This window comes from Piliocolobus tephrosceles, chromosome 3 (genome assembly GCF_002776525.5).
Source record: "Piliocolobus tephrosceles isolate RC106 chromosome 3, ASM277652v3, whole genome shotgun sequence".
NCBI lineage: Eukaryota > Metazoa > Chordata > Mammalia > Primates > Cercopithecidae > Piliocolobus > Piliocolobus tephrosceles.
Window position 1 is genome coordinate 70,559,943 of NC_045436.1, and position 15,349 is coordinate 70,575,291.

At 31.9% G+C, this 15,349-nt stretch overlaps 1 protein-coding gene across 1 annotated transcript in view; it reads left to right on the forward strand.

Moving 5' to 3' along the window:
* The window catches only part of CCSER1 (coiled-coil serine rich protein 1), a 1,475,466-nt gene that overhangs the window by 583,110 nt on the left and 877,007 nt on the right, over positions 1-15,349 (forward strand). The window contains exon 7 of the mRNA XM_026448057.1: positions 5,433-5,510. Within this exon, the coding sequence (XP_026303842.1) occupies positions 5,433-5,510 (78 nt within the window). The remainder of the gene's footprint in view (positions 1-5,432; positions 5,511-15,349) is intronic.

A 15,349-nucleotide genomic window follows, 5' to 3' on the forward strand; every position in this document is an offset into this window, starting at 1 on the left:
TTGCTCATTGTTTTAATACTTTTAGTTATACTCTGTAGTATGTTATTTATGTTGTTGTTCGAATTGTTCCAGATTTGGCATTTGGAAGCTCTTCGTGTTGACTTCTTTGTTCTTTGTCTCTTTGGCATACCCCTGTTCTTTTGTTTTTTTGAGTACTTCCTTGCTTTATGGTACAAAAGGATGCTCCAGAATCATCTCGTGCATCTTGTGCATTTCTTGTCCCACCCCGGACTTGGAATCAGCCATTTCTCCTAGGAGCCCTGGTTTCTTTTTTAGAAAAAAAAAAAAACGAGATCTAGGCACTGGGTGTTAGTATGGATATTTTATTCAATAAAATGAACACATTTTCCTCCGAATCAGAAGAAAAACATAATAAGGCTTATACAATAAAATATGTATAATACTTATAAAAGATTATCTCATTTTCATGGATTAAAAATTAACTCCCTAACTTATGAATCAGTTAGCTATATTTCAAAAATGAATTTAAATTTTAAATTTTATATTGTTAGATGCACATGGCTGACTTGGAAATTGTATGCACAGAACATTGATAGTACCAAATGACAAATGGTTTGTGAATCAATTGAGAGATCTTCCTTTCTTCACATCAAAATAAAGAAGAGAATACTATGTTTCCCAATGCTATTAAAACGAGTACACGTTTGTATTTATCAATAGTAAGTATAATAGTAGCAGTTATGAGAAGATGTAACACTCAAAATGTCAACTTTATTCTCTGATTATTAATAGTGCCTCTTATTCTTCAATTTCTCTGCTTTTTTAGTGACAGAATATTGAGTTTCAAAGCTCTCAACTGTGTACTTTGCCCAATGTCAATTAAGCAGTGTCCATTGAGCATGATCACATTTTCAAACTAAACATTTAAATCATTGTTTATAGTAACAGGTGATATACCATTTTCCCAAATTTTTGTCTGAATTTAACTTGAGAAAAAAAGTTGCTATTAGTATAACAAAAAATATTTTCTTTCATGCTCATTATTTATTTTGAGGTAGACCAACTCTTAGGATTTGCAAGTCTTACTTTTTACTTGGGTTTTATTGTGGTTGTTGTTAATAAACTTTGTATACTTATTTTTTCTCATCAACAATGACTTCTACTAATTGACTTTAAGTTGGTACAAAGATAGGTGAGTTTGAAGATTTCAATGAGATCACTTATCTGCTCTTTCCAATTTCTTGATAAATTGTCCCTGATTATTCATGTATGTTTTAAGGAGCCATCACATAGGAGCTAAGAGAAGTTCTAGTCCTCCTCCTGCTGTGGTTTTCCTTTAGTATGGTGTCATTTTCATTTAGCCTGTGGATATCTGCTCTTCACCAACACCATATTGCAGATTTGAATATGATAAGGTGGCATGGTGTTTTGCAAGAACCTCTGTGTGCTTAGATCATAGTTTATTCCATTGAAATTTTTGAAGCAAAGGGTAGTATTTCTCATCTGTCTCTTGGGATTAAATTTAAAATAGATTTTTTTTTTTTTTTTTTTTAATGTTTGCTTGCTCATTCTTTTTGCTCAGGACCAAAGATGAGTCCAGTGGTAAGAGAACCGGTCTCTGAGATAATAGAAACATTGTTTCAACTCTCCGATGAGAGTCTTGGATATTACTTTAAACATTTCAGTACTGTAGCAAAGCCTTCTTACCCTCCCTACAGATAATAAATCCATTTTTTAAATTTATTATAATGATAGTGAAGACATGAGTAAATATAAGACTTTCATATAATGAGAAAGAGTGGTTAAAATATCTGAGATTACTTGTTAAAATTCAAATTAACCTGTGAAAATCTTGTACTAGAACACATGTAGTATAAGTATTATTTAATGTTTATTGTATACCAAGAAATTGGAAAAGCATCTTCAAAGAATAAGTCTCTGATCCTGCTATCTTTTGCCCGTATATATTGAAGTGAAAGATTAGTAGAAGAAAACATAAGAGAGAATCTTTGAGAACGTGATTGGTAGGCCAATATTTCTTAGGTAAAACACCAAAAGCAAACTTAAAAAAAAAAAAAAAAACAAAACAATAGTTTAGAAAACTTTGGCTCTTTTGAATATATAGTTAAGAAAATAAAAAGGTAAGCCACAAACTGAGTAAAAATATTTGTAATAAATGTATATGACAGAGGATTTGTATCCAATAATCCAATGATAAAAATTGGCAAAATATTTTAATACTCTTTGCAAATGAGATATGCTAATAGTTAATGGGCACATGAAATGATGCTTAACATCATTAGTAACCCATGGAAGAGAAAGTTAAAACCACAATGAGCTTCCACTGTACATCCATAAAACGCCTAATTTTTTAAAAAAAGACTGATACACCAATTTTTCCAAGACACAGTGCAAGTGGAAGTGCAAAATATTACAATCCTTTTGGAAAACAGTTGTCAGTTTCTTATAAAAAACATAATATGTATTATGTAATATAGGTATGTAATAATATTATGTAATATTATGTAATAGGATATAAACTTGCCAGAAGACCCAGATATATCATTGTTAAGTATTTGCTAAAGATAAATTAAAACACATGTCCAACAAAAGATATATACATGAATATTCAGCATGTTTTTTTCATTAGAGCCCCAAACAGGAAGCAACACAAATCCCATCAGTAAGTGAGTGGATAAGCAAATTTCTGTCCATCATGAGATACTACACAAAATTTTGAAATAGTAGACTACTGAAATATGCACCAATATTATGAATATAATAATTTCAGAATCATTTTGCTGAGTGAAATAAGCCAGACCCAAAAGAATTCACTTCTATACACTTCTATTTATATGAAATTCTAGAGCAGCCCAAAGCAGACTAGTAATAGAAAGCACACTATTTTTCTTGGGAGCAGGGATGGAGATAGTCGAACACAGAGGCACATGAGGGAACATTTTCAGGTGATGAAAATGTTCTGTATCTGATATTGGTGGTGGTTACATATGTGGATATATATGTATATAGTTACATATATTGATATATTTGGAATTTATCAAAACAGATGAAGCCATAATTCTGACAGAACATTTTATGAAGAAAGTTGTAGATTAACAAAATCATCAGCTTTTAAAACATCAAATGTAACTTAAGTATTTCATTTAGATATTAAATTGTATCATTTTTGCTATTGTTGAATGGAAGAGTAAATGGATTAAAATATGAAATATGGATAAGACTTATCTTCAAAAGGTTTACAATAGTATTTTATCTAAAAGAATAAGCAAATTGGAATGACACCTAAATTACAGATCACTGAAAAGCAAATGGGAAAACAGTAGGATAAGCATGAAAATACTTTATGTATTTCTCAACTTGATAACTAAGTACAGTTTATCAGATGTTGTCATATGAGATGGATTTGTTTTTTTTTAATATTTATCTCAAGATGTCCTCAGAACAGTAGAATTAAGGTGTCACACTTTAAGATTGATTTGAAAATTATAGCTAGAACACAATTTTCTCTTAGAATGACATTCAAAGAATCAGTGTTGTATAATGTAAAATTTGGAGTCTGCTTTTTACTATCCTTTGAATTATACATTAATGTCTGGAAAGTTGTGGGAGACCTCAACCTGTAAAGAAGTTTACCATGAACCTTGACTTTTCACTCATGTTCTTATGAAAATTAAACCTTCATTGGAAAGACTGTGGTCCAGGCTTTTCAATTTTTACACATGAATGTCATCTATGTCTCCTAAATATATATTTTTTGAGGGTATGATACTTTAATAAACTATGCAGGCTGTCTATACTACAGGTAAATATTGGATAATTCAACTATGAATGAACTGTGTCCTGTCCCTTGCTTAAATTCTTGTGAGAAATCCAACTTTAAGAGAAGTAGCTCAAGAGTCTTTTTTCCGTGTTTTTCGGCATAAAGCTTCATTCATGTCTTATGTTAACATCCTGCAGTAATTAGTTAGCAAGACCAGCCTTGTTTCTCTATTATGTCATATAATCAGAGAGCGAGAGTCAGCAATTCATAATATTTCCTGGTTTTGATCAAATAAATGGCATAGGACTCCGGATAAATTTTGAAATTAAAGTCAGTAACTAACTCACCTCAATTATCTGGTGCATGTATTTTCCTACTTCCTTTAGTAGATTATTGTCCAATTTTTACCTGATTTCCTTCTTTAGACATTTTTACTCAATGCACTGCCTTATATCAATTTCCAAAATAGGTGTGGTATGTGTTAAATTAACATTATGCTGAATATCTTGGTCCCTGTGTTTATAGTTCTTATCCTTGGTTTCTGGACTAGGGAGTCATAAGTAGTCCCAACTTAATGGGTATTTAAAATATGTCCAGTTTATTGTACATATGAATACAGTGAATTGAAAATAATCCTTGAATAGAAAGTTTCTAAGAATAAGTAATGGCGGTAGCACCTATGCTTTGAATGCGTTCTTTTGCTGAAACTTAAGTGAGTCAAACTTGTCTATTTATATCCTTATCTCACTTGAGGTGAATTCATTCTTTGGTTTTAATCTTCACTGCAAAATTTCTGTGTGTTTGCACATATATTTAGAAACCAAGCTGAAAATATGGGTGTATATTCTTTTCAATGTTTTATTTTCTTTTGTTTTATTTGCATATGGGAGAATCCCTCTCAGAGACTGTGTTAAGAATATAATAAAATGACTTCTGTTGCTACCTACTATTAGTATCTTTTTCTTGCTTTTAGAAAAACAAATTAATGATTAACTTCTAACTGGTATCTCTTTTTTAGGCTAATCTCACATTAAATAAGTCTTAATTTATTGTATTTTTAAAAGACTAGAAAAACAGCCATTAGCAATAATCCAGGCATTCTCTTACATTTGTGTAAATCTTTTATTATTCTTAAATTTTTGTTTAGCAGAATAAAAGAAAGGTAAAATGTCAGGGGCTATGAATTTAGGAATTTAAAAAATTTATTATTTTTTCAGTTTGTAATTGCATATTGTGGCAGATTGGTTTACATAATGAAAAAAATGTTTGCAATGATTTAGATCTTTATAGAAGAAAAACTATAATACATGTTTGAAAATCAGTCTGAAATACATTGAAATAGCAACATAATGAATTATTACAGCTACAGTTTAATTTAAAAAAAAGGTAAAATATAAATTAAGCAATGATGATAATAAATACCACCCTAACACAAAAAATGACCATCATGTTTGATAAAATGCACTTAAAATATACATGGAGAGTGATAATTTGACTAATTTCCCAGATAATTGTTTCTATATAAGGAATGATTTATTATATAATTATGATTAAATCAACATTAAATCTGGTATTTTTACATTCATATTTTACTTATTATTTTATTTTATTTATTTATTTTTCTAAATTATGAATAGTCAAAATGACTACAAAACAATCCTTATTTAATTCAATTTCACTGTCCTTGCAGAGTACGGACATGAGTCCAGCAAGCAGTACCACATCACTTCCTGTTAGTCCTCTTACCGAAGAGCCAGTGTCTTTCAAGGTAAAAAATAAACAAGAAAGCATTATTTATAAAAATTTTAGGATAATTAATAAATAGTTTAAAATAGTTTATGTGTAGATGGTGAAGTGAACTGCTTTAATCTTCAAGGCCCTGATTTCAAATCTTAAAATCATTTTTTCATGTATATGTTCTATTGTCACTCTATTGCTAACTAAAGGTAAAGGTTTGGAATGAAAATTACTGCTTTATGGGATGATTGTTTGTCTTACATGTAAATGGTGGGGTTTTATTGTAAGAGGTTGATTCACATGAATTAGAGGTTTTACATATTTTGTTTATATTAATTACATTAATATAATTCATAGGGGTAGAAGGAAACATTCAGCCCTCATCTGGTGGTTAAATTTTCATTAGCAATGCTAGGTTACCAATAATTAATGATGTAATCCTTTTAAAATAAGAGTCAAAATCAAGAGTTGAAATATGGAATCATTCCACCAAACATATTGTATTTAATAAATATTCAAGTAAATATGAAAATAAGTATGTGGTATGACTGGTGGCATTTTTTTTCAGTTTGGGAAGCTATATACATAACAAATATGAAGTCTTGTTTTGCCACTTAAGATTAGATGTTTCCATTTAAGCCAATGCTTGTAGATCAACTATTTTATGTTTTTACTGGGGTATTTAGATATTATTGGTATTATTATAAATAAAAACAATTCTTAAGAGCCTGAGGAAAAACTTTAAAATGTTGGGATGATGTACTTAAGTGCACTTATTTCAGTATAGTTTTATTTAAAGACAGGTGCACATTTTAAGATTATCGCATTTATGATTGTAGTATTTTAACATACAATTATTATGTTTTTTATTTTTCATATAAGGACCGTATCTTATTCAAGTTTATATTGCTTATACCTAGTACAGTTGCTGGCATGGATTTTCATATACTCAGTATTGCTGTCTTGTTGAAATGATAATTATAGAAGGCTATGAATTCATATAAGAGAATTTAGTTTTCTAGTTATGGATGTTTTTTTGCTTAATGAGAGTCAAATATTTGTTAGAAGTCCCTTTCTATACCTGCTAATTGTTAAATACTAAACGATATTCTGATTACATTATTTATTGACACATTCTTTGTTATTATACAGATAAATGAGAAAATAATACTAATGCTACAAAGTTTGATATTACCATTTTATGATATATGGAACAAATTTACCAAAGAAGCGTATCTTTAACAAGATTTTTCTTGAATTCTCCAAACTTCACCACAAACCATTTTTTTCTTTTTAATATATTGACAATGATTACAGTCTTTGAAAATTAATGTATTTTTTAACAGAAGTTAAAAAAGGTTAGACATATTTCAGAATCTGCTGACATAAAGCTAATATAAATACAATTATTTTAGTTAGTTTCTCTGGTTCTGAGAGAACAATAGTTTTGGGGTAAATGTAAATGGTTCTATAAGAAATTAAAACTTCCAAGTGCTTATAATATATAATATTGTCTTTTGATGGACAACATATTTATAGTGACTTTTAATTTACTTCTTTTGTAAAAGGAATATTGCCTATATCTTTTCAAAATATTTAATTACCTATAAAGTTATCCTTCTAGTGTTTATAAGTATCTAAACTTAAAATTCAAAATTATGAACTAAAACTTTATCTGCTTCTTTCATTTTTAGTTTATAAATTGTCATTATGTAAATGAGTAATATAATTCTCATTTAATGTTATATAAGCACACAATATATAGAACTATTTTGAACAGAATCTTAAGAGTATAAAGCATTGTAATTTCAAGGATATTTTGAGAATTATATAACACATAGAAGACATTTAAGTTTTCTTGTAACCATATTCTGAAAAAGTCTGATATTATAATTCATATGTCTAACACTTTGATAAAAATTATGATATTGAATAGCTAGGTAACTAGAAAATAAAAGGTTGTCTTTTTCACCTATTCCCCATGAATGTGACACGATATTTCATGTTAGTATTATATTAATCCTCTTAACCTCTTAGCTTACTTTTTTAAGATACGGTGATTTCAGCACTCAACCCCATCACAATCCATCCTAATATTAGAAGAGCAAAACTTCTTCTAATATTGGTGGGTGATTGAGGGACTTGACTTTCCTTTTTCTTCTGGGAAGTAATTAGATTACTAGAAGAAAGGTATTTCCCCTACTTTCTTGGTCAGTTTTGGAAGCACTCAGAACAATTGGAGGAAGATATATTGTTTTGGCTGGTGTGTTTATCAAGGTGCATGTTTTTCTTTAAGCATTACCTTTAGAAAGACATTCAGATTAAGTTGATTTCAACCACATCGTTTGAAATAAAGACGAATGGTATTTTTTTTATATAATGAATACTTTCCCACTAATACCCATGCCTTTATTCTTGAATGTTAGATGAGAAATTGCCTATTGTTAAGAATGTACCATAGTAAGAGCTATTAAACTAAGTATGGAAGAAAACAAGATGGCATCCTAGGGACTATCCCAAGGTAGTTTAAACTTCAGAGATACATGAATTTAAAACGGTAATTCAGTCTTGTTGGAATCAAATGTTTATTTTTTCCAATATGGCAGCATTTTTCAACTTTGTTAATGTTGGAGCCCGTTCTTTCAAGTAAATAAAATGATCTGCACTGAAAGATAGTCTAAGTCCCACATACATACCCACTTCTCTATTCCCCCGCACTATGGTTCAGTTCCTGCTAAACTCATGTTTACTGTTTAAAAACCATTGCTAAAGTGGTTTGTTTGGTGTAGCTATCCTTTCAAAACTGAGGACATTTCACACAAAAATTCATCCAACTTTGTCTTAAACAATTGAAAAATCTGGAAACTTTGTGCATCTCATTGTAAATAAAACTACTTGACAAGAGATAAGAAGGCTTTCTCCATCTAGACAGAGCACATGAACTCCAGGTCACCACAGTCATCACCATTCCTACTATATTCATGCCAGGTGATGAATGCATTTGACTGTATTCCTTCGTAGAAGATAGTATATAATTCACAATCTTCCACATATACTACACATAATAAACTCCAGATTTCCTGGGCAGCCTCTTGGTACTGAGGAGTTTCTAGGATGCTTGGTTCTAAAAAGTTTCTTTTATAAGAACTGTCAAATTCTTTTACCTTTATAAACTATTGCTATGAGCTCCTATTTGGAAACAAAAGGCAGATTATAACCTCTAGTTTTTTTTTTTTTTGTTTGTTTGTTTTTTAATAGAATATTCAGCATTATATCAACTGTACATACATATGATCTGACACATGCCACTACATCATTATAGAAGAGCCAAAGGATAACCAATTTTGCTTAGGTAGGAACAAAATGTTATCAAACATCAACAACAGAATCATAAAAGTTCAAGATCATTAAAGTGAGACAATGCTGTGATGAAAAACAGTGGATTGCTTAGCCATCAAGATTTTTATAGTTTTCTGAGGAGTAAACCTGAACAACATTGACGTTAATTTTAATGTGCTCTTTCTATCCTTTTCTATCTTTCCCCTCTGGCATTCTCCCTGATTTCTTGCAAACATTGAATCACTTCCCATCTCATCTGCCTGCCATCTCCCTTTGTTAGCCGTGGTAAAATGCTCCACACTGAAGATGGCTTCAAGCCACTACATTTTACTGTTCTTTAGTAGAATGACCCTTTCAATTTTTTTGTACATATGCAATTATTAGCAGCCTCAATCCATTTCTGGAACTAACACTCTTGAAGCTAAAGCTGACTCATTGTTCCTGACCCTCCATAAAAGTACAGTTTATCATGAGCCATGTTATTCTTGCTAATCATGTTCCTCAGTTTTTAAATTTATTTGTACTTCAATGAAGCATGGTGGCTACATTTTAGTCTTTTTCCTACTTAAGTAATGTTTTTTGATTAGATATGTTAAGAAATCATCTTATCCTACTGTACTGTATTACATTTATCCTGTGATAAATTCAGCAGGAAATTAAAAAAAAAAAAACAAAAAACACAAAACTTCTGTTGTTCTTTGGACTTCTGAAGACTTTTGTGCTTCAAAAGTGCAAAAAGGCATTGAGGAATACCCTCCACTCACCAATCCTTGATCAAAATTTAAAACAAACAAATGTAATTCAGTGCCTTTCTTGGCCAATTGATTACTGCTTCCCTGGGATGTTTGCATTCCTGGAATGCCTAGTGGGATTGTCACAGTACCTACAATGCACAATGGCACCACCCTCTCTGAGGTTTGGCCACATTCCCCAGGAACTGACAGTGTGGCACTTGGTTCTTTCCTGGGTCTCTTCTTATGAAATCCAAGGTTCTCTGACTTCTTTTCTTCATCCCTAGTTATTACTCTTTAGTCTAAAGAAACTCCAAGCTTCCCTCAGAGATGTTCCTTCTCTCCTTAAATCAGCCAGGGTACTGAAAAAGCAATAACAAGAATAAGAACAAGAAAAAACTCTTTGTTGTACTTTTTTAGGAATAGAATTGTGTCTGAAGATTCTTCTGCCATGACATAAACCTAACTTTAATATGCACAGAGCCACTTTGCTTAAGCAGAGGATGGAAAGGAGGAAGCAGAGAAATAAATTAATAAATTGTTTTAATTATTATTATTATTATTATTATTATTATTATTATTATTTTTGGTAGGCTGGGTGTAATGGCTCATCCCTCTAATTCCAGCACTTTGGGAAGTTGAGGCAGGAGGTTCGCTTAAGCTCAGAAATTTGAGCCCAACCTTAGCAACATAGGGAGACCCCATCCCTATTATTTAAAAACATATATTCTACCATGAAATGCTGATATGTTAAGCAATAAAAATGATGCTTAACTTTACGTGACCATAGAGCCTAGATTCAAGAATTAGTAGTATGTAGTAACACACAGTTTGCTCCCTATTGTATGAAATAAAGTGTGTAGAAAAAAGATGGAGTAAATATAGAATTATCAATCTTCAACTCTGGATGGATCATGCTATTTTAAGAAAAAATTTCTGTAGTTTCTATAATGACCACTTATTTCTATTTTTAAAACAATGTTTATTTTTAATAAAGCAGAAAAGAGAATTGGGGGCATTAGAAGCAATGTAGTCTAATTAGGAGACTGCCTGGGAGGTTTGAACCCCAGTTTTGCCACTTTCTAGCTATATGAGACCTTGAACCAGTTATTTTGTGTCCAAATGTCTTATTTATAAATAATAACAGCAATTACTTCTTAATTAGGTTCTTATAAGGTTAAGTAAGTTAATACATGCAAAGTGTCTACAATAGCACATAGTAACCCATATGTAAGTGTTGATTATTATTTTTATGGATTCAAGATCTCCAAGTTCAATGCAAGGAAGTCTTATAAATAATGTAAGGCAGAAATTTTGCCACTGAACCCATACTACCTTATTTTCAAATATGAAAGAAATACATTTTAAGCATAAATCATTTACTTTGATGAAGATTCAAGTTTAACATTTATTTCTCCGAGTCGTGCTATTTATTTTATACCCTTGAGTGTTCAGTTGAGCTCATATATCAAATTCCTCTTATGAAAAATGATTAATGGAAATGTTTCTTAATTTTGAGGAGTAAATATAATGAATTTGTCTTGAGGGAAAACTGGTAAATATAATGAAACACTACTTGGAAAAAAATACATAATAGTTTCTGTAGCAATAAGAACATATTTATATTGGTCGGGCGTGGTCGCTCACGGCTGTAATCCCAGCACTTTGGGAGGCCGAGGCGCATGGATCACGAGGTCAGGAGATTGAGACCATCCTGGCTAACACGGTGAAATCCCATCTCTACTAAAAATACAGAAAATTAGCCGGGCGTGGTGGCGGGCGCCTGTAGTCCCAGCTCCTCGGGAGGCTGAGGCGGGAGAATGGTGTGAACCCAGGAGGCGAAGCTTGCAGTGAGCGGAGATCGTGCCACTGCACTCCAGCCTGGGCGACAGAGTGAGACTCTATCTCAAAACAAAACAAAACAAAACAAAACAAAACAAAACAAAACAAAACGATCATATAATATCTCTTTATCAGGAATACACCATAGCAACTTTTTCTTTTGTTATCCAAACCTCCACGGTAACGTAACCTGGTAACCTCCTAAAAGCATACCTTCCAGTGAAGGAGTATTATTTAACCACTTTAGAATACTGGGGAAACACTCATTGTGAACAAAGCACTGCTGCTGTTTTATTTGTTTATATGTTATAAAATCAACATAGTGAGTAGTTGCAATTTATTTTGTCTAAATATATCATTATATAAAATAACACATTTGGAGACTCTAAAAGAGATCAAATTTTGGCATGACCTTCACAACATCGTCTGTTGTGTATCCTGCATAGACTTATTTTTATGTGTGTTTGAGAGAGTTTTCATTGTTCCTTTTCATTTATTGAATGCAGTGATCTCTCTTAGTATTAGAAATCGCTTTTTTTAAATATCCCTGGAAAAGCCCACTATGGTATATTTCTGCATTTCTGGTAATTTTTTACTAAGTCATCTATGCATTCAAGGATTTGTTGATGAATCAATTTGTCAAGTACCTACCATGTTCTTAGTAATATTCTAAGGCATTGATATTTCGATGTGAACAACACGGACTAAATCCCTGCATTAATGGTGTTCGGGTTCTTGGGAGAAGAAATAGACAACCAGCAAATATGTATATATATATATATAATGTCAGGTAGTGTGATAAATGTTATGATGAAAAGTAAAGCGGAATATGAAGGATAGAAAGTGGCACTGGAGTGAGTTGGTGTTTCAAAAAGGATGGCCAAGGAAGGCCACTTTGATTATGGAACATTTTAGTAGAGACCATAATGAAGAAAGGGAGAAAGGCACTCATGTTTTTATGGGAAGAAACCTGAGAATAACAACTGCAACAGCAAGAGAATACTCGGTCTTTTCAGGAATGGAAGATATTGTGTTTAGAGTAGAACGAATGAAGAGACAGGTAATATGAGTTTAGGTCAGAGAGAAATCTTATCATAAAAGGTCTAATGTGTCATGGTAAATTCTTAAGATCTTATTTCACATATGATGAAAAGCCATTGGATTGTTTATCGAAAAAAAGAATGACATAATCAGACTATTGTTAAACTATTGCTTTGGTTTCTGTGTAGATACAGGAATTACTGGACATGGTAGAAGAAGGAAGTCAAGGCTCCTATAGTTGAAAGATTGTGATGGCTTAAACTGGAGCGGTAAAAGTTGAGGGGATAAGAATTGATTGAATATTGAGTATATTTTGAATGTTGAGTCAGTAGGATTTGTTAATATATTGTATGTAGAATATCCTAAAAGAACAAAGTCAAATATAATTTCTGATACTAATTTTTTAATGTTTTCCTATTTTTACCTTTTAGGTAACTTTCTGATGTTACAAATCAATAGATAACATGATACAGAGATTAGTAAAATCTTATTTGTTTAGTTGGCTTAATTGTGTTAGTAGTGAGGCAGTAATTGTGAAATGGCAGATGATGTTGGTTTTGCAAGGGCTAATATTCAGTCCTACAAGTAATAATAATTTCTGTAATATATTCTATCTGTCAGATAACTGAAAGCACATAGGCAAAACTAAACATAATTTGGGATGGATGCTGATGAATCAATAATTATGGTATAGAAATATGATTCATTAATACATAGAGGAAGAAATAAGCAGGCAAAAATAAAATTCTTTGAGGGATAGCTGATGAATTTTGAATATAAAACCATACAATAGGTGTATATTTAAGGAATCAATGTGTTTTATAAAAATAATTTTAAATAAACATGGCATCATTGTGGTTCTCTAATGGGAACAAATTTTAAGAAGGATCTATTATTTATACTATGTATATTTAAAGCAATTACTTTTGATTAATGTAATACAAAATGATAGTTACACTCATGTAATTCCAAGTAATAAACCATCTCAAAACCTGTCAGTCTAAAATAATAATTTATTGTTGTTGTTTATGATTCTGTAGGTCAACTGGACTCATCTGGGCAGTTCTTATGTAGGGTTTTAAAGTGGGTACAGTTAGACTGAGGTGGAGAATGGGGTCGTCTGAAGGCTCAAGTGAGGTAGACTCCCAGGATAATTCCTTTATTCACAAGTCTGGTGCTGGGGATTTCTCTCTCTCTCTCTCTCTCTCTCTCTCTCTCTCTCTCTCTCTCTCTCCTTCACTGCTCTATTCTACTTCTGCCTCCTTCTTTCTGTCCTAAGCCTCTCCATGGACTAGCTTGAGCTTTCTCACAGTATGCTGGTTTTGGATAATTAGACTTGTTGTATGATAGCTGGCTTCCCCTAGGGTGAATGTTCCACGGGAAAAGAAGGGGAAACATGTCAGTCTAATTAGGACTAGACCAGAAATACACAGCTTCACCTCCACCTCCACATCTTTCTATTGATTTAGCAGTTCAAGGGTGTGTCAACAGTCCCTAAGACTACCCCTACATTCAGAGATTTGTAGGAAGACACGGAATTCAACAAAGATCACACTCTCCTCTACCAGCAATGTAAATACAGGACATGTATATGATGTTTCTGCCCATTAAAGGCTGTTAGCCAACTCAGCACCAAAGGATTTTACTGAGGGCATATTATGTAGGAACCCTGTACCTAGGTGTATATCAATATTCTAAACTCCCAGAAGAAATCAGGTATTTAATGTAAACAATATTGTACAAATATTGTTTGTACAAACTACTTAGGGACAGTGAGCCAATCTTACCATTTATGGAAATCTTTATATGCATGTAGGACTCTGGTTACCAGTCAGTCAAGTTCTTATATACCAACCAGTGGCTAATCTTGCAAGTGGGCCTTTCTGAGCACTATATATTAATTTGTTCTCTATCTCCATCAGTTTAATTATTATAATATTTGTCTCCCATAAATAAGTAAGAACATGTATAATTTGTCTTACTTTCCTTGGCGTATTTGATTTAACATAATTACCTCCGGCTCCATCCATGTTGTTACAAATGGTAGCATCTAATTCTTTTTTATGGCTGAATAGTATTCATTGTGTATATGTATCACATTTTCTTAATCCATTCATTTGTTGATAGTCACTTGGATTACTTGCAAATCTTGACTTCTATGAATAGTGCTACAATAAACATGGGAGTGTAGATATCTCTTCAATATACTAATTTCCCTTCTTTTGGGAATATATCTAGCAGTGGGATTGCTAGATCAAACTGTACATCTATTTTTAGTTTTGTGAAGAACCTCCAAGCTGTACTGCATAGTAGTTGTACAAATTTCCATTCCCACCAACAGTGTATGAAGGTTCCCTTCTCTTCACATCCTCCCAAGCATTTGTTATTTTGCCTGCCTTTTGGATAAACAGCATTTTAACAAGGATGAGATGATATCTCATTGTAGTTTTGATTTGCATTTCTCTGATGATTAGTGATGTTGAGCACCTTTTGATATTCGTGTTTCCCATTTGTATGTATTCTTTAGAGAAATGTCTATTCAGATGTTCTGGGCATTTTTCAATTGCACTGTTAATTTTTTTTTTTTTTTTTTCCTATAGAGTTGTTTGAGCTCCTGATATATTCTGATGTTAATTCCTTGTTCAATGGATAGTTTTCAAACATTTTCTCCCATTCTGTGAGTTTGTCTTCACTTTATTGTTTCCTTTGTTGTGCAAAAGCTTTTTAACTTGATGTGATCTCATCTATCTAATTTTGCTTTGGTTGACTGTGGTTTAGGGGTCTTAATTAAGAAATTCTTGTCTAGTTTATGGTCCTGGAGAGTTTCCCCAGTGTTTTCTTTTAGTACTTTGATAGCTAGGTCTTAGATTTAAGTCATTAATCCAATGTTTCTTTGTTGATTTTCTTTCCGGATGAT